We start from the raw sequence: 19,524 nt of genomic DNA, 5'->3' as shown, positions 1-19,524 counted from the left end.
ACCCTCAGAATGGGAGAAAATATTTTCAAACAAAGCAACTGACAAAGGATTAATCTCCAAAATATACAAGCAGCTCATGCAGCTCAATAACAAAAAAACAAACAACCCAATCAAAAAATGGGCAGAAGACCTAAATAGACTTTTCTCCAAAGAAGACATACAGATGGCCAAGAGGCACATGAAAAGCTACTCAGCATCACTAATTATTAGAGAAATGCAAATCAGAACTACAATGAGGTACCACCTCACACTGGTCAGAATGGCCATCATCAAAAATTCTACAAATAATGCCGGAGAGGGTGTGGAGAAAAAGGAACCCTCCTACACTGTTGGTGGGAATGTAAATTGCACCCAGTGTTCATTGCAGCACTATTTACAATAGCCAAGACATGGAAGTAACTTAAATGTGCATCGACAGATGAATGGATAAAGAAGATGTGAGACGGATACACACACACACACACACACACACACACACACACACAGGAATATTAGCCATAAAAAGAATAAAATAATGCCATTTGCAGCAACATGGATGGACCTAGGGATAATTATACTGAATGAAGTGAGCTAGACAGACAAATATCATATGATACCACTTATATTTGGAATCTAAAAAAAAAGATACAAATGAACTTATATACAAAACAGAAAAAGACCCATAGGCATAGAAAGCAAACTTATGGTTACCAAAGGAGAAAGGGAAGGTGGGGGAGGGATAAATTAGGAGGTTGGGATTAACAGATACACACACTACTAGATAACCAAGGACCTACTGTATAGCACAGAGAACTATACTCAATATTTTGTAATAACCTATATGGGAAAAAATCTGAAAAAAATATATATATAACTGAATGACTTTGTTGTACACCTGAAACTAACAACACTGTAAACCAACTATATTTCAATTAAGAAAATAAAATAAAGAAAAAAAATCAATGCAGACAAGAAAAAAGTCTATTTTTTGAAGATGAAAAATATTTTGCTTACTCTGGTCAAATAAGCTCAGTATATGTGAGCTTGTGGTTTAGACACCTTTGTGGTTAATAAACATTTTCATGTTCATCTCTTTTTTCATATAGCTTTCTTAGTAGTAATTTCACCGAAATATATATATTTACTACACAAATGATTTTCATCCTTTTTTTTTTTTTCCTAGAGCACCTTCATAACTCAGGTGTAGACCTAATTGTGAAACAAGCTACTTTTAATTGGAGTAGATACTTTCAAATCACTCATAATACTAGCTTTTAAAAACCATTTTAGTGGAGGGAAAAAAACTCAAAACTTTCATAAGATTATGCTAAAGCATAGTATATATAATAGTGAATTGTGGAGGGGGGTAGAAGAGAGTGAAAGTGGCCACAAAGAATGTAGACATTGTGCCAGTTTTCTGCTCCTGTCACCACATATTGGATTTAACAGAAAACCACTCCTAGAAGAATACTTTCCAATAGCTTTTCTGTGGCTTTTTAAAACTGCACAAATCCTTATAATGTGACCAGAAAAATAATTTCAGGTGATGTGTTAAAAATACATGTGGGGCTCCTGTGTAACACCCATTTCATTAGGAAGCAAGCAGGGAAACTGGCTGTCTCTGTTCTTACCTTTCTCACAGTGAGGTCCATAGAATCCATCAGGACACTGGCAGACCCGCCTTTCATTACAAAAGCCTCCATTTCGGCACCCTCCTGGGCACTCAGCTTCACCAAAGAGAAACAAGGTTTATATAGACAGCTTTCAAATCATGTTGAGTGAATTACAGGGGCATGAAGAGGCTAACGGTCACTTTTTCCCCAGCACACCAATTATCATAATTTATTGAATACCAGTACTTCCACTTCATTCTCTGTACACTGCCTGTACTTCACTAAGTCTTCATGAAAGTAAGATACTGCCTCTCAGTCCTACTTCCAACAGTAGGGAGCTCGTGGAAGAAGGCAAAGCGAGCTTATGTTCTGCCTTCCTCCCACCCATCAATCTACTGCATTTCCTTAAATTCACACTGAAACAGAATGATGGATATTGCCCTCAATATTCATTTTCAGAGGGGGGAATGACCTTTCGGTACATCTTTAGGGCACTGAAAGCCTCCAGAGCTTAAATTCTGTGTTGGAAGAGCTTGTATCAGGATGGGAAAGGAGACAGCATGGGAAAGCCTTCAAGCTTAACTGGGAATCCGGGCTGTGATGGAGAGGTGCCTTTGCCTGGCAGAGATCACTGGCGTGATCTTTGGAAGTCAAAAGCACCAAGCTTTTGGCAGGGCGTATGGTTTGTAGTAGTTGCTGGTGATGACTGGAACCCTTGCTATGAGGGTGGGGACTCCCAAAGATTGTGTTGGAGGAGGGAAAGAAGAGAGGTGGAAGACAGGGCATTTTGAAGGGCACTGGAGTTCCTAAACTTATGAGTGCAGTCAAAGCAGAGAAAGTCTGTCTTAGTACTATTAGCGGACCCTGCGTTTACCCCTCCTCCCACTGGTGTGGTTTTAATTATACAAAATAATTATCTAGCTAGCTAGCTACAATGTTTGGCCCAAATCACACCTGGAAGCCTTATGAGCCTTCTCTGGAATCACCATCACTGATTACCTTGTTGACATGTTTTAAAGAAGATGGCATTCTGAGGTGTCTGCAGGATGGTGTTGCCTTCAGAATTCATTACAATCACATTCACTTCAAATGCTGCCACTCCATCTTGTTTGCCGAGACATGGAAAACCAACTTGAACAACTAAAGAAAAAGAAGGTATGGAGAAACAGTTTATCTAGTTGATCCCAGTTTTACAGAAATCTTGGTAAGAGAGACAAAGAACAAAGCAAAAATGTTCACATTTTGTTATCAGACATGCTTGTATCTCCACTAGAGTATGGACTGTATTTTGATTATCTGGGCATTCTCCACAGAACGTGTACGTCATGCTGAGTGGAGAATTAATGACCCTCATTAATTTGTACCCTACTAATATGAAACTGGGGATATTTTGTTCATAGTCTGAACTTGTACCATCTTGGAAAAAAAAGATGGTAAAATGTTCTCTAAGAAGTAAAGGTGCAAATAGGTAGCATAGATTAATTAGGAGAAGAAACTTTGTGAACACCTTCACCAGCCTCCATATAATTCAAAAAGAGCTAAAAGTCAGCACTGCAGAATCTATTAAATAAAGCCCCATAAGCAACACCCCACTGGTTTACTTTTACTCTGTATGCTTGAAAGTGACAAAATATCTTCTTTGGAAATATTCTACAACTCAGACTAGACCCCAAACATTGGACTGAGTTAATAAACGTAATATTTTCTCAGGCTATTTGTTAATATTGAGAAGTGTCCATATCTTGGGGATCTAGAAGAGAGTTTGCTGTGATGAAGTAATCTCACAATAGACATGTCTAATGGTTTAGGTTCCTAAAGAGGAGACACTTCTTTTTAGTGAAACTGATGATCACTTGGGGTATGTAGGTGTAGACTAAGCAGAGAGTGGGAACTAATAGTGTTGCTGTACAGAGATGGCGAGGAGTTGTCCACAACTTCAGCTGTGAAATACCCACAAATCATTGGGTAGAAATTGGCTCAAGTCACTGGCTGAGAGGCCGATTTCATAAATTTCTGAAATCCACTGGATTATCCTAACATATCCACTGGAGAAGACTGATCTAGCTGATCCACTAGACTCCAGTTCTTCCTTATGAATAGAACAAATATTGCTAAGAGGTATACATATGAAATTCTGTTTTTTTGTTTCTGTATGGCAGGTTACGGTTACTGCCAAGCTTGGGAAAATCGTACTATGCCAGGAAAAATCCTTTCCCTTCAGAGTTTTCATAAACCTTTCCCCTAGTTGTACAAGAAGAAGTGAGCTAGAAGTCAGTGTGCTCTTTTCCATAATGCACTGCACACCAGTTGGTCATACAATCTTCTTAACGCGCTTGGCAACCAGAAACCACTCTCAAGGCTTTGGCATTGTCAGTGTTCATTACTGTGCTCTTCTCCAAATAACACGGGTTTCCAGTTCTCCTGAATCTTGAGATCTGAGCATTGTAAATAATTAAATGATGGAAAAAACCCAGATATTTTAACAGAAATAAAAAGAGAGAAAAAAAACAAACTTGTTTCTGAAGTCCCAAAGTATAATTGTCCCCACTGAAAACCTTGGTTTAATGAAATTGTATATATGAAAATGCAAACTTACAAAATACAAAAATCCATAGTAGGGATTTCCATTTCAAAAGGAAGCAAAGGACTGTACAAGGAAAACCGCGTTGGATCTGTTATTGCGGGATAGTTGTGAAATATACATAGGATTTTTTCCTATGGCTGCATCCCGGATCTGGAAATTTTACTTGGGGACCAAGGGAATCTGAAAGGCTACATGGATAGAGATGATTTGCAAAAAGCAAGACTCCAGTTCTTGTTGTAGAGTTCACAGACTTCCTCACTTACTGGCCTTTTCTTTCCTTGTTTGTAACAAATGTCTTCCCTTTTTTTCTGCCCTCTCCTCTATCAGTCTCTACTTTTCTATCTCTGCCTCTTCTTTTTTCTCCCAGTTTTCTTTTTTTTCCCCTGCTCTGCACCTGGATTGTATCTTCACTGAACAATCGGGCACTTTGAGAACTAACTGGAAGCAGTCTTGTAGGGAAGAGCTGTATGGAATTATCTGCTTTTATGGTGAACTTGGCATTTGTGAATGGGTATCCTGTTCACGATATTAATTGCTAGCAAAAACAAGAAAAAGAGCACAGGAGTAAAACGTGGATTTTTCTGAATACGCATTGTGATGACCAGCAGTTACCTTACCGACTGATATCCAGAGGAAAATAATTTGGAAGATTCTTCTGTCCATGTGGAAGACAGGCTCTTGTGCTCCAGCCAGGCATCAGGGCTGTGCCTTTGAGGTGGGAGAGCCAAGTTCAGGACACTGGTCCACAAGAGACCTCCCAGCTCCACGTAATATCAAACGGCGAAAATCTCCCAGCTCCACGTAATATCAAATGGCGAAAATCTCCCCGAGATCTCCATCTCAACACCAAGACCCAGCTCCACTCAACGACCAGCAAGCTACAGTGCTGGACACCCTATGCCGAACTAGCAAGACAGGAATACAACCCCATCCATTAGCAGAGAGGCTGCCTAAAATCATAAAAAGTCCAAAGACACCCCAAAACACACTACCAAATGTGGACCTGCCCACCAGAAAGACAAGATCCAGCCTCATCCACCAGAACACAGGCACTAGTTCCCTCCAGCAGGAAGCCTACACAACCCACTGAACCAACCTTAGCCACTGGGGACAAACACCAAAAACAGCGGGAACTATGAACCTGCAGCTGGCGAAAAGGAGACCCCAAACACAGTAAGTTAAGCAAAATGAGAAGACAGAGAAACACACAGCAGATGAAAGAGCAAGATAAAAACCCACCAGACCTAACAAAAGAAGAGGAAATAGGCAGTCTACCTCAAAAAGGATTCAGAATGATAGTAAAGATGAACCAAAATCTTGGAAATAGAATGGAGAAAATACAAGAAACATTTAACAAGGACTTAGAAGAACTAAAGAGCAAACAAACAGTGATAAACAGCACAATAAATGAAATTAAAAATTCTCTACGGGCTTCCCTGGTGGCGCAGTGGCCGAGAGTCTGCCTGCTGATGCAAGGGACACGGGTTTGTGCCCCGGTCCGGGAAGATCCCACATGCCGCGGAGCGGCTGGGTCCATGAGCCATGGCGGTTGAGCCTGCGTGTCTAGAGCCTGTGCTCTGCAACGAGAGAGGCCACAACAATGAGAGGCCCACGTACCGCCAAAAAAAGAAAAAAAAAAAAAAAATCTCTAGAAGGGATCAATAGCAGAATAACTGAGGCAGAAAAACAGATAAGTGACCTGGAAGATAAAATAGTGGAAATAACTACTGCAGAGCAGAATAAAGAAAAAAGAATGAAAATAATTGAGGACAGTCTCAGAGACCTCTGGGACAACATTAAATGCACCAACATTCGAATAATAGGAGTCCCAGAAGAAGAAGAGAAAAAGAAAGGGACTGAGAAAATATTTGAAGACCTTATAGTTAAAAACTTCCCTAATATGGGAAAGGAAACAGTTAATCAAGTCCAGGAAGCACAGAGAGTCCCATACAGGATAAACCCAAGAGAAACATGTCAAGACACATATTAATTAAACTATCAAAAATTAAATACAAAGAAAAAATAATAAAAGCAGCAAGGGAAAAACAACAAATAACACACAAGGGAAGCCCCATAAAGTTAACAGCTGATCTTTCAGCAGAAACTCTGCAAGCCAGAAGGGACTGGCAGGACATATTTAAAGTGATGAAGCAGAAAAACCTACAACCAAGATTACCCTACCCAGCAGGGATCTCATTCAGATTTGACAGAGAAATTAAAAGCTTTACAGACAAGCAAAGCTAAGAGAATTCAGCACCACCAAACCAGCTTTACAACAAATGCTAAAGGAACTTCTCTAGGCAGGAAACACAAGAGAAGGAAAAGACCTACAATAACAAACCCAAAACAATTAAGAAAATGGTAATAGGAACATACATATCGATAATTACCTTAAATGTAAATGGATTAAATGCTCCAACCAAAAGACACAGACTGGCTGAATGGACACAAAAACAAGACCCATATATGTGCTGTCTACAGTATACCCACTTCAGACCTAGGGACACATACAGACTGAAAGTGAGGGGATGGAATAAGATATTCCTTGCAAATGGAAATCAAAAGAAAGCCGGAGTATCAATTCTCGTATCAGAGAAAATAGACTTTAAAATATAGACTATTACAAGAGACAAAGAAGGACACTACATAATGATCAAGGGATCAATCCAAGAAGAAGATATAACAATTGTAAATATTTATGCACCCAACATAGGAGCACCTCGGTACATAAGGCAAATACTAACAGCCATAAAAGGGGAAATCGACAGTAACACAATCATAGTAGGGGACTTTAACACCCCACTTTCACCAATGGACAGATCATCCAAACTGAAAATAAATAAGGAAACACAAGCTTTAAATGATACATTAAACAAGATGGACTTAAATGATATTTATAGGACATTCCATCCAAAAACAACAGAATACACATTCTTCTCAAGTGCTCATGGAACATTCTCCAGGATAGATCATAACTTGGTTCACAAATCAAGCCTTGGTAAATTTAAGAAAACTGAAATCATTTCAAGTATCTTTTCTGACCACAACGCTATGAGACTAGATATCAATTACAGGAAAAAATCTGTAAAAAATACACACACATGGAGGCTAAACAATACACTACTTAATACCCACTGAAGAAATCAAAGAGGAAATCAAAAAATACCCAGAAATAAATGACAATGAAAACACGATGACCCAAAACCTATGGGATGCAGCAAAAGCAGTTCTAAGAGGCAAGTTTATAGCAATACAATCCTACCTTAAGAAACAAGAAACATCTCAAATAAACAACCTAACCTTACACCTAAAGCAATTAGAGAAAGTAGAACAAAAATATCCCAAAGTTAGCAGAAGGAAAGAAATCATAAAAATCAGATCAGAAAGGAATGAAGGAAACAATAGCAAAGATCAATAACACTAAAAGCTGGTTCTTTGAGAAAATAAATAAAATTGTTAAACCATTAGCCAGACTTATCAAGAAAAAAAGGGAGAAGACTCAAATCAATAGAATTAGAAATGAAAAAGGAGGAGTAACAACTGACACTGCAGAAATACAAAGGATCATGAGAGATTACTACAAGCAACTATATGCCAATAAAATGGACAACCTGGAAGAAATGGACAAATTCTTAGAAATGCACAGCCTTCTGAGACTGAACCAGGAAGAAATAGAAAATATGAACAGACCAATCACAAGCACTGAAATTGAAACTGTGATTAAAAATCTTCCAACAAACAGAAGCCCAGGACCAGATGGCTTCACAGGCGAATTCTATCAAACATTTAGAGAAGAGCTAACACCTATCCTTCTCAAACTCTTCCAAAATATAGCAGAGTTAGGAATACTCCCAAACTCATTCTGTGAGGCCACCATCACCCTGATACCAAAACCAGACAAAGATGTCACAAAGAAAGAAAATTACTGGCCAATATCACTGATGAATACAGATGCAAAAATCCTCAACAAAATCCTAGCAAACAGAATCCAACAGCCCATTAAAAGGATCATACACCATGATCAAATGGGGTTTAACCCAGGAATGCAAGGATTCTTCAGTATATGCAAATCAATCAATGTGATACACCATATTAACAAATTGAAAGAGAAAAACCATATGATCATCTCTACAGATGCAGGGAAAGCTTTTGACAAAATTCAACACCCATTTATGATAAAAACCCTCCAGAATGTGGGCATAGGGGGAACTTTCCTCAACATAATAAAGACCATATATGACAAAACCACAGCCAACATCGTCCCCAATGGTGAAAAAGAGAAACCATTTCCACTAAGTTCAGGAACAAGGCAAGGTTGCCCACTCTCACCACTATTATTCATCATAGTTTTTGAAGTTTTAGCCACAGCAATCAGAGAAGAAAATAAAAGGAATCCAAATCTGAAAAGAAGAAGTAAAACTGTCACTGTTTGCAGATGACATGATACTATACATAGAGAATCCTAAAGATGCTACCAGCTCACTACTAGAGCTAATCAATGAATTTGGTAAAGTAGCAGGATACAAAATTAATGCACAGAAATCTCTGGCATTCCTATACACTAATGATGAAAAATCTGAAAGTGAAATTAAGAAAACACTCCCATTTACCATTGCAACCAAAAGAATGCAATATCTATGAATAAACCTACCTAAGGAGACAAAAAACCTGTATGCAGAAAATTTTAAGACACTGATGAAAGAAATTAAAGATGATACAAATAGATGGAAACATATACCGTGTTCTTGGATTGGAAGAATCAACATTGTGAAAATGACTCTACTACCCAAAGCAATCTACAGTTTCAATGCAATCCCTGTCAAAGTACCAATGGCATTTTTCACAGAACTAGAATAAAACATTGCACAATTTTTATGGAAACACAAAAGACCCTGAGTAGCCAAAGCAACCTTGAGAAAGAAAAATGGAGGTGGAGGAATCAGGCTCCTTGATTTTAGACTATACTACAAAGCTACAGTAATCAAGACAGTATGGTACTTGCACAAAAACAGAAATATAGGTCAATGGAACAGGATAGAAAGCCCAGAGATAAACGCACACACATATGGTCACCTTATCTTTGATAAAGGAGGCACCCTCTTCAATAAGACAGCCTGGAAAAAAGACAGCCTCTTCAATAAGTGGTGCTGGGAAAACTGGACAGCTACATGTAAAAGAATGAAATTATAATACTCCCTAACACCATAAACTAAAATAAACTCAAAATGGATTAAAGACCTAAATGTAAGGCCAGACACTATAAAACTCTGAGAGGAAAACATAGGCAGAACATTATGACATAAATCACAGCAAGATCCTTTTTGACCCACCTCCTAGAGAAATGGAAATAAAAATAAAAATAAACAAATGGGACCTAATGAAACTTTAAAGCTTTTGCACAGCAAAGGAAACTATAAACTAGATGAAAAGACAGCCCTCAGAATGGGAGAAAATATTTGCAAACAAAGCAACTGACAAAGGATTAATCTCCAAAATTTACAAGCATCTCAATATTAAAAAAAACAAAAAAAACAGTCCAAACATGGGCAGAAGACCTAAATAGACATTTCTCCAAAGAAGATATACAGGTTGCCAAGAAACAGATGAAAGGATGCTCAACATCACTAATCATTAGAGAAATGCAAATCAAAACTATAATGAGGTATCACCTCACACCAGTCAGAACGGCCATACTCAAACAAAAATCCAGAAACAATAAATGCTGGAGAGGGTGTGGAGAAAAGGGAATCCTCTTGCACTGTTGGTGAGAATGTAAATTGATACAGCCACTATGGAGAACAGTATGGTGTTTCCTTATAAAACTAAAAATAGAACTACCATATGACCCAGCAATCCCATTACTGGGCATATACCCTGAGAAAACCATAATTCAAAAAGAGTCATATACGACAATGTTCATTGCAGCAGTATTTACAGTAGCCAGGATATGGAAGCAACCTAAGTGTCCGTTGACAGATGAATGGATAAAGAAGATGTGGCACATATATACAATGGAATATTACTCAGCCATAAAACGAATCAAAACTGAGTTATTTGCAGTGAGGTGGATGGACCTAGAGACTGTCATACAGAGTGAAGTAACTCAGAAAGAGAAAAACAAAGACCATATGCTAACACATATATAAGGAGTCAAAAAAAAAAAAAAGGTTGTGAATCACCTAGGGGCAGGACAGGAATAAAGACGTAGACGTAGGGAATGGACTTGAGGACACGGGGTGGGGGAAGGGTAAGCTGGGACGAAGTGAGAGAGTGGCATGGACATATATACACTACCAAATGTAAAACAGATAGCTAGTGGGAAGCAGCCACATAGCACAGGGAGATCAGTTCGGTGCTTTGTGTCCACCTAGAGGGGTGGGATAGGGAAGGTAGAAGGGAGACGCAAGAGGGAGGAGAAATGGGCATAAATGTATATTTATAGCTGATTCACTTTGTTATACAGCAGAAACTAACACACCACTGTAAAGCAATTATACTCCAATAAAGATGTCTTAAAAAAAAAGACCTCTTCCACACTGAGACCAGTATGGTGCTCATACAGCCTCAGCCTCGGTCATGCAAACCACTACCTCACAACAAGGGAAGAGATGAATAAGGTGCGCGAGATCTCATCCTCAACACCACATGATTATAAGCTGTTCCATGAATATAAATCATCCAACACAAATAGTCATCCATTCATTCTCTCAGCAAATACTTACTGAGTACCTACTCTGGGCTTCACTTTCTAAGGATGGGGGTCACCGGGAAGAAGATGGTCCTCCCAGCATTAACACCTATTTGACAATTTCTACACATTGGATTCCTGATGGTCTTGGTTGAGAAACACCCCTGCTCTGTTGGTTTCATGGGATGACAGAGAAAGAGTGTTCCAACAGGTAAAGCCTTGGCTTGATGGAAACTGTTTTTCGTTATCCAACTCGGGAATTTTACTGAACCACCCTGCAGTTTGTATTTCCTGTTTTTGTTCTCTTCAGATGCCAGAAAGCAGGCACTTCATAACTGTTAAAGATCAAGAGTTTTCTTTTTTGTGCAACGCTTAGGCATATAGGAGTCTGTAGGATAAAAGGACACCTTAGCAGCTTGAGGGTATTAAATAGACCAGCAGAGTAATGAACGCTACCTGGATGCTTAGGAGCAAGACACACTGATTTGGTTACTTTTTAATAATTCAAGTTACCCTCACTGCTCATGCTGGGGGGACTGAGCTTAATGAGGCTAATGAGTAACTGCCCTGAAATGAACTACAATTCCCATAAACTTCTTGCACCTGCATTTCTGCAAACAAATCCTACATCTGCCTCCAAAAATCTCTATGGGGAGAGGGGGGGTTGTCCGTGTAAAATGTGTGTGTGTGTGTGTGTGTGTATAAATGCGCACACATGTGCATGAGTCACCTCATCCCAGGCTTGTTCTTTTTAGTCTCACCTTGCCCAAAGTATCATCCACTTTTTCTTCTACATTTTATTAAAGATTCTAATTAGCAAATGATGTTTTCTCTAAACATGATCTATTAAAGTGTTCTCATATCATATATTCAAAACCTTACTGCTTCAATATCGTAAGAAGCAGAACTTCAGTAAACTTTTTTTTTTTTACTAGACACAAAAAACTGATAAAACCGGGAAGATTTTGGATATAAGCATTTGATTAGAAATCCAAAGATTCAAGATTTATTTTAAGTTGAGGAGGTATAACTGTGCAATTAATGAACACCTTTTAATGGGCTGAATGAGTTTGTACGTCTTTAATAATCAGAAAAAGACGAAAGAAAAATTCAAAAACATGAAATGGAAATTGAGAGACATATTATGTATTTATCTTACTCCTGACCACTTCTTAAGAAAAAGAACAAATGTGCTCAAGAAAAATTTCATAGAAAATTATCTTCAACTCAAAAGGAACACCAAGTGACGTGGCATGAGACTGAGTAATGCCCTATTCCAAGAATTTGGTGGTCATATTCTAAGAACTTTCTTGTCTCCATGATGTAGCAGTATGCAATAATACTAGCATTATCATCTGAGCGGAATTGGGGTACCCATGTATCTGGAATGGGATATTCATATCCTTGAGGCTACAAATCTCAGGTGAGTGTATCTCCAGAACCCAAGGCCTTTTTCCTTCATAGGAGCTTCCTAGAACCTAAACCCATCTGGATTGGAAGTAAATCCTCTGGGAGGGCTGTGAGTCATATCGGCAGCACTGGGATGACCCAAGAGAAACTCAGATTCACACTCTTCCTGTCTATACCCACATGGGCACCTATGCCAGGAAATTAGAGAAACTCTGTGCTTATTTAGTCCCCAACTCTTACAGTGCTGGGATGTGGCAATACAGATACATTGGAAGTAGTAGATGACTACAACCTGAAAATGGACTCTGTAAGGGTGCCTGATTTCCTGATTATTTCATCAATTTAAATTAGCTCCTCAGCAAAGGAAACCATAAACAAAATGAAAAGACAACCTGCAGACTGGGAGAAAATATTTGCAAATGATGCAACCGACAAGGGGTTAATTTTCAAAATACACTAACATCTCATACAGCTCAATATTAAAAAAAAAAACAATCAAAAAATGGGCAGAAGATCTAAATAGACATTTCTCCAAATAAGGCATACAGATGGCCAACATCACTAATCGTTAGAGAAATGCAAATCAAAATTAAAATGACGTACCACCTCACACCAGTCAGAATGGCCATCATTAAAACGTCTACAAATAACAAATGCTGGGGAGGGTGTGCAGAAAAGGGAAGCCTTCCTACACTGTTGGTGGGAATGTAAGTTGGTGCGGCCACTATGGAAAACAGTATGGAGGTTACTCAGAAAACTAAAAATAGATCTACCGTATGATTCAGCAATTCCACTCCTGGGCATATATCCAGAGAAAATTCTAATTTGAAAAGATACAAGCACCCCTTTGTTCATAGCAGCACTATTTACAATAGCCAAGTCATGGAAACAACCTAAAAAATGTCCATCAACAGATGCATGGAGAAGGAAGATATGGTGTGTGTGTATATATATATATATATATATATATATATATATATATATATACACACACATATATACATACAGTGGAATATTACTCAGCCATAAAAAAGAATGAAATAATGCCATTTGCAGCTACATGGATGGACCTAGAGATGATCATACTAAGTGAAGTGAGTCAGAAGGACAAATACCATATGATATCACTTATCTGTGGAACCTAAAACATGACACAAATGAACTTACATACGAAACAGACTCACATAGAGAACAGACTTGTAGTTGCCAAGGGGGAGGGGTGTGGGGGAGTGATGGATGGGGAGTTTGGGACTAGCAGATACAAACTATTATATATAGAATGTATAAACAACAATGTCCTATTGCATAGCTCAGGGAACTATATTCAATATCCTATAATAAACCGTAATGGAAAAGAAAAAAAGTAGCTCCTAACGAGATCTTCATTTGATGTCTGACAAATTATTCTAATGTTCCTCTAAAAGAACAAGACTAATCTTCTTTTTTAAGAGACAGGATTCTGCTATCAATTATTTTAATATAAAACTATAAATATTATAATATTAGAACAAACAGTAGTCTCTAAAACCAACTCTTATCTATAAAAAACTTATTGTAAAATAAAGAGCATATCTTGAGTCAGTCCAACCTCTTACACTGGAAAAGTCAACAATTCAGAAAAATAATTCAGGTTGAGCCCTACCTCATACTACTGCCAAAATAAATTTTTATAAAATATTAGAAGCATGTGTAAATTATCACCTAATGGTTCTCTGGAATAGGAATTAATTTCCAAGCATAAAAGTAATAGGAAAAACATCACAAAGGAAAAGATAGTTTTGACCACACAGGATTTTAAAGCCTCTGCATATCCCTCCTCAAAAAAATAAAATAAAACATAAATTGAAAAAATTGCAATCAACAGTCAGTACTTTATAGTGAGCTTTGCAAATTAATAAGAACCACAGTATTTCAATATAAAAATGAGCACGGCACACAGACATTTACACTGTCTAACAGATACAAGAAAACAACTTCCTACCTCATAATAGGAATTTAAAAAATCAAATTGAAAGAACACTGAGGGACCACTTTTCACTTTTTAAGTCAGCAAAATAGCTAACATGATTAATAACACATGTTGATGAAGTTAGTAAGCCAGGCACTCTCCAACACTGCTAGCCAGGGTGCAAATAGGCACAGCCTTTGTGGAAAGTAATTTGGCATTTTGGCAATTTAAGAGCCTTTTAAAAAGTTCATAGCTCATATCCTTTGACACAATAATTTTACATCTAAGAATCTATTCTTAACAAAATAATGAGATGAACTTTAAGATTTTGCTACACACATGAATCCAACAAGTATTTTCTGAGAGCCTGTTCTATGCTGGGCCCTGTGTTGGCAGTCATGGTGAATAAGACAAACAGGGCTACTGACCATCTGTTATTTTAAAAATGATGTTTACTGTGATATTTCTAGTATGCCAACCCTAAAAACAATCTAAGTAACACAATAAGGGAATGAGTAAATAAATTATGGTATGTCCATAAAACAATATTATAAGGGCATTAAAAATAACTTTTGGAAAAATGTGTAGTGACATGGGAAAATGCTTATGTTAAAATGTTAAAAGCCAAAAAATCATTATGCAAGACCAAATATATAATATTACTACAATTATGTAAAAATATATATATACTCAATGTAACATAGGTTACATAAGTGATCTCTGTATTTTTCTAAAAGTCATAAAACCTGGGCTCTAGTCTCAGCTTCACTGCTTATTACATGACTATGGGAAAGTCAGTTAAACTTCACAAGCCTCAATTTTCTAATTTGTAAAATGGAGCTGTTAATTCAGGCCTTGACGCCCTCCCAGAACACAAATTAGATAATGCATGAACTGGTGTTTTGTAAGTTGAAAAGTTCTAAACAAATAACTGCATACTGGATTTTCTTAGTAGAGAAGGATGATTAGATCTGAAAGACTGAACCCCTTTCTCCTACTTTTCTATGTCTCCTCTCTACTTCAAATTCCTATTCAGGGCTTCCCTGGTGGCGCAGTGGTTAAGTGTCCGCCCGATGATGCAGGGGACGTGGGTTCCTGCCCCGGTCCGGGAAGATCCCACATGCCGCGGAGCGGCTGGGCCCGTGAGCCATGGCCGCTGAACCTGCGCGTCCGGAGCCTGTGCTCCACAATGGGAGAGGCCACAACAGTGAGAGGCCCGCGTACCGCAAAAAAAAAAAAAAAAAAAAAAATTCCTATTCAATACAATGTTCATTTAGGGGAAGTTTTTCTTGACTTGTCCCATTCTCTCTCGATCACTTACTTTGCATCTTTGCCACATTTATATGTACTACATTAATTCACACTTGTTGGCCAAGTATATCTCACATAGTGACTTTTCTTTTTCTAATCTGGAATCATTTATGAACTGAGTTTTTAGAAAATTCTAAAACTTCCATTTCTTCATGCCTATCCTAATCTTTTGCCCAAAGGAAATAGGGACATAACAACTGCTTTGCCCTAAAATCAATAGATCTCTTCAGGAAAACATTCTGTAATGTCTCTGATGGGTGACATCTAGATCTAAAATATTATTCCCATCGCTATTATATTTTAAGTGTAAACCTTTCTCTGAGGCGAAGACCACCCACCTGATGCCTTGTGAGGCACTGTTCCCAGCAGAGGGACATTGACGGTTGGGTCTGCCATGATGCCTTTATCCAGGGAGCGCAAGGACAGGAATTCATAGAAGTATTCTGCCTACAACAAAAGGCATTGACAATCAGCACCATGGAAACCACAGAGAGTGGGAAGGCACTTCTCAATTCATCATCTCTCTGATGGAAGACTGACATTTTTCACTACAGGAATTCTGGAGCATACGGCACTTAAAATATTGTGTAGGCATAACTCTCTCTTCTGGGTTTTAGAACTCTAGAATTAGATTCTGCTTGGAGAGAAGTGATTCTTTAAAAATATTAGTAACACATATCCACGATATTCACAAGGTAGCCTTTTAGCTTAAAAGGATTGAGAAAACTTCTCTTAAGGAAACAGGTGATGTCAAAACAATCTTCAGCTAGCCCTTAGAAAATCCATCTGAGCTTCTTGGGTCATTCTTTAATTCTTTTCAAATCTGACGTGAGTCTTTGACCAGAATTTGGAAAGATGTAATAAATAAGTGATAATGAAAGCAGCAACCTATTGGCAAAAGAAGACATGAAAGTCCAAAATTTAATTTTCTTGGTGTGAATGTTTATTTTTCAGTATCATTCCCTTTGGAAGGTTTATATTTAACATCTCAATTTAATTATGGAGAGAAAAGTCTAAAAATGTGAAAACCACCTCTTCAATAATGACAACAAGCCGTAAAGCTTTATATTGTAAACATTTTCATTTTCCCACTGAGTCTAGTTGAGAAAATGATTCTTGCTACTTGAATGGCCATGAAATACTGAAAGTAGTGATGTATAATCTCACTGTAGAGCTCTGATGCTTAACTGATCCTCAGCTGGATTATTAAAATGGTTTGTGATAGAAAAAATGTGTGCTTGCTTAAGAATAAAGAACAATCAATAAATAGCACAGATTCTGAAATGAAAGATAGGCAGATTGAGAGGTTCTGCAGTTATCTGTAGGATATCCAGAATTTGGATGGGTTAATTAAGTTGATTACATAAACATGGGCTAGGAAGAGGTTTAAAAAAGAATACAGCCTATCTTATACGCAGTATAAAAATTTATATGCAGTATAAAATTTATTTTCCAATGTGGAAGATATAAGAGATATATGGTAGACATTGACACAACCTTCTGCCTTAAGTCACAATATCAATGTATTAGGCATTAAGGGCTTTACCATGAGGGTGATCATGCAAAAGGGTAATCTCAGCAGCTATAGGGACACTGTCCATGCCTGGAGTGAGTTGAAAAGCACTTGCAGCTTTCACTAGGTCAAAAGGGGCACCTTCACTGACCAAGTTCCTACTGCAACCGCTTCTTTGAATTGTGGCGGTGGTTCCAGAAGACCACTGTGAAAGGTTCCCTGGGTGGGTAAAAAGAGTTGTGTGAATTAATTTTACTAAATTCATTTACTAGGAGGGCCCTGAGGATAAAGGGTCATAAGACAGTTAATTCCTACCCTGTCTAAGGGAAGGATTGCAAAAATTCTGATGAAAAGAGTCTCATCAGGAAAGGTCATTCAATTGGAATGAATTCCTTTGAAAAAGAAAACATTATTTATGTCCCTTCAGGAAAACCAACAACTATCAAAAGTGGGCTACTTCTTAGACGGCGTTTCGTGAATCTAGGTGTTTTAAATGACTTCTACCGGCTGTGCTTCCCTCTATACTTTACTAGATAATCTTTGTCCTTCCCCTTTTTGTTCTAAAGCATATCATGGTAGGTATGATGAAGGGATTTAGCACTGTATGCCCTTGTAATTAATAACTTTTGGTTACTTATATTACCAAGTACAGTAATATCAGCTAGCAACAATAACACAACAACCACTTGTGAAATTCCACATGCCAAAATATTCGAAATATTTGTATTTATAGTACATTTAACAATAGAAAAGAGCTGAGTGGACAGAGTGCAAATATGTTGAAAATAAAACATTTCAGTAGCTATATTGCTTCAAATAACACATAATGTTATCATTTGCTGCTCCATCATTATACCTTTCACGTTATAAATTAAATCTGTGTTTATATGGATGATGTATTTTAAAAATGCATTTATAAAAACTAATATAATTTCAGTAAGTTTTTAAGATCATTTTTTGCATTAATAAGAAAAAGGATGAAAGACTAGACACCAAGATTAAAACAATGACTGTGTAGGAGTTGTTTTTTAAATTGGAGTGTAATTGCTTTACAATGTTGTGTTAGTTTCTGTTGTACAACTATGTGAATCAGCTATATCCCACCCCTCTAGGTCATAACAGAGCACTGAGCTGAGCTCCCTGTGCTATGTGGCTGCTTCCCACTAGCTGTCTGTTTTACACATGGTAGTGTATATATGTCAATGCTACTCTCTCACTTCGTCCCACCCTGTGTCCACAAATCCCTTCTCTACGTCTGCGTCTCTTTTCCCGCCCTGCATGACTGTGTAGGATTGATAGTAACTGATTTTTTTCCTTTTTTGTCTCTTTTCCAAATTTTCCACATGTGGTTCCATGACTTTTATAGTGAAATAAATACACTTATTTAACAACAGGCATTAATCATTTACCCTGCTTTCAGTTCTGTGTGGCTGATGATAATCATTGGCTCTATTTGTATAAATCTCTGATCAGAGTTGAAATATTCTTCTTGGGCTTCTATTGAGTGGGGCCACGCTCACGTAACAATGTATTTAATCTCTTGCAGTCTCCCTGAAAGTGTGCTTCCAGAAAACAACACTCGGTATTTAAGCAGATTCTGAATGTCTCTTTCAAAAGCTTTTGATGATGTTCACAGAAAGTGGGGCTGAAAGAATTTCACTCAGTCCAGACATATAACTTCATAGAACCTCTGGGTCTCCTGCTGTTGCTTTTGAGCGTGGTCACGTAAAGTAGGTTGGGAAGCACGAATGCGCTATATTCAGTTCCAGAGAGTTTATAATTAGCATTGGCATGGCCTCGCCACAGCATGCAGCTAGGTTTAATAAACATCTCTGGCAAGCCAATACTCTGATCTTATCAATCACAGATTTTACACTACAGGTTTTAGGATGTCCGTTTGATTTCTTTGCGAATCAGTCAGCATCATGGCTTTTCTACTACAGTTCTAAGACTATCACAAGGAACTGGTCAAAACAGTTTCTTCTTCGGATCTTATCAGCAAAAGGCAGCTACCAGAGAAAACCTTTTTACTTATTTGGCTTTCTTTTTAGAGATGATGATGCTATAATCTCTAAAGTATATAATTTTCTTCATACCTGGTAGGTATTTTTCAAAAGGACTTTGTCCATGTTCATGTCCACTGCCTTCTTACAAACTCCAACTTGAAAACCACTTAGAAATTGACCAACCCTTTGTCTGATCTCAACACTGACTTCTTTCAGTTTCACTTTGTCATTATAAAGCAATCTATCAAAATCAACCAATACCATATAAATATTTTTACAAATAAATTATCATCACCATGAGGTAGAGATGAAATATATTCCTCATTTAGCTTAAGGGCTTAAATATTTCCCTCAAAATCAGAAAATGGCTGATGGAAGAGGTGATAGATTTATTAATGTCATATTATAACTCCTAGACAGGACTTTCTGTTCTTACTTTATTTATAATAAACATTCTTAGTCCCAAAACTCT

The 19,524-nt window shown here is 37.7% G+C and overlaps 1 protein-coding gene across 1 annotated transcript in view; it reads right to left on the bottom strand.

Annotated features, from left to right (window-relative positions):
* The window catches only part of WIF1 (WNT inhibitory factor 1), an 86,383-nt gene that overhangs the window by 20,401 nt on the left and 46,458 nt on the right, over positions 1-19,524 (bottom strand). Inside the window, exons 3-5 of the mRNA XM_065887417.1 lie at positions 15,872-15,980; positions 2,592-2,732; positions 1,611-1,706 (exon numbers count right to left, since the gene is read on the bottom strand). Of these exons, the coding sequence (XP_065743489.1) occupies positions 1,611-1,706; positions 2,592-2,732; positions 15,872-15,980 (346 nt within the window). The remainder of the gene's footprint in view (positions 1-1,610; positions 1,707-2,591; positions 2,733-15,871; positions 15,981-19,524) is intronic.

This window comes from Phocoena phocoena, chromosome 11 (genome assembly GCF_963924675.1).
Source record: "Phocoena phocoena chromosome 11, mPhoPho1.1, whole genome shotgun sequence".
In the NCBI taxonomy this organism is placed as follows: Eukaryota; Metazoa; Chordata; class Mammalia; order Artiodactyla; family Phocoenidae; genus Phocoena; species Phocoena phocoena.
Note: the sequence above shows the minus strand (reverse complement) of the source record. Positions and strands in the feature narration are given on the sequence as shown.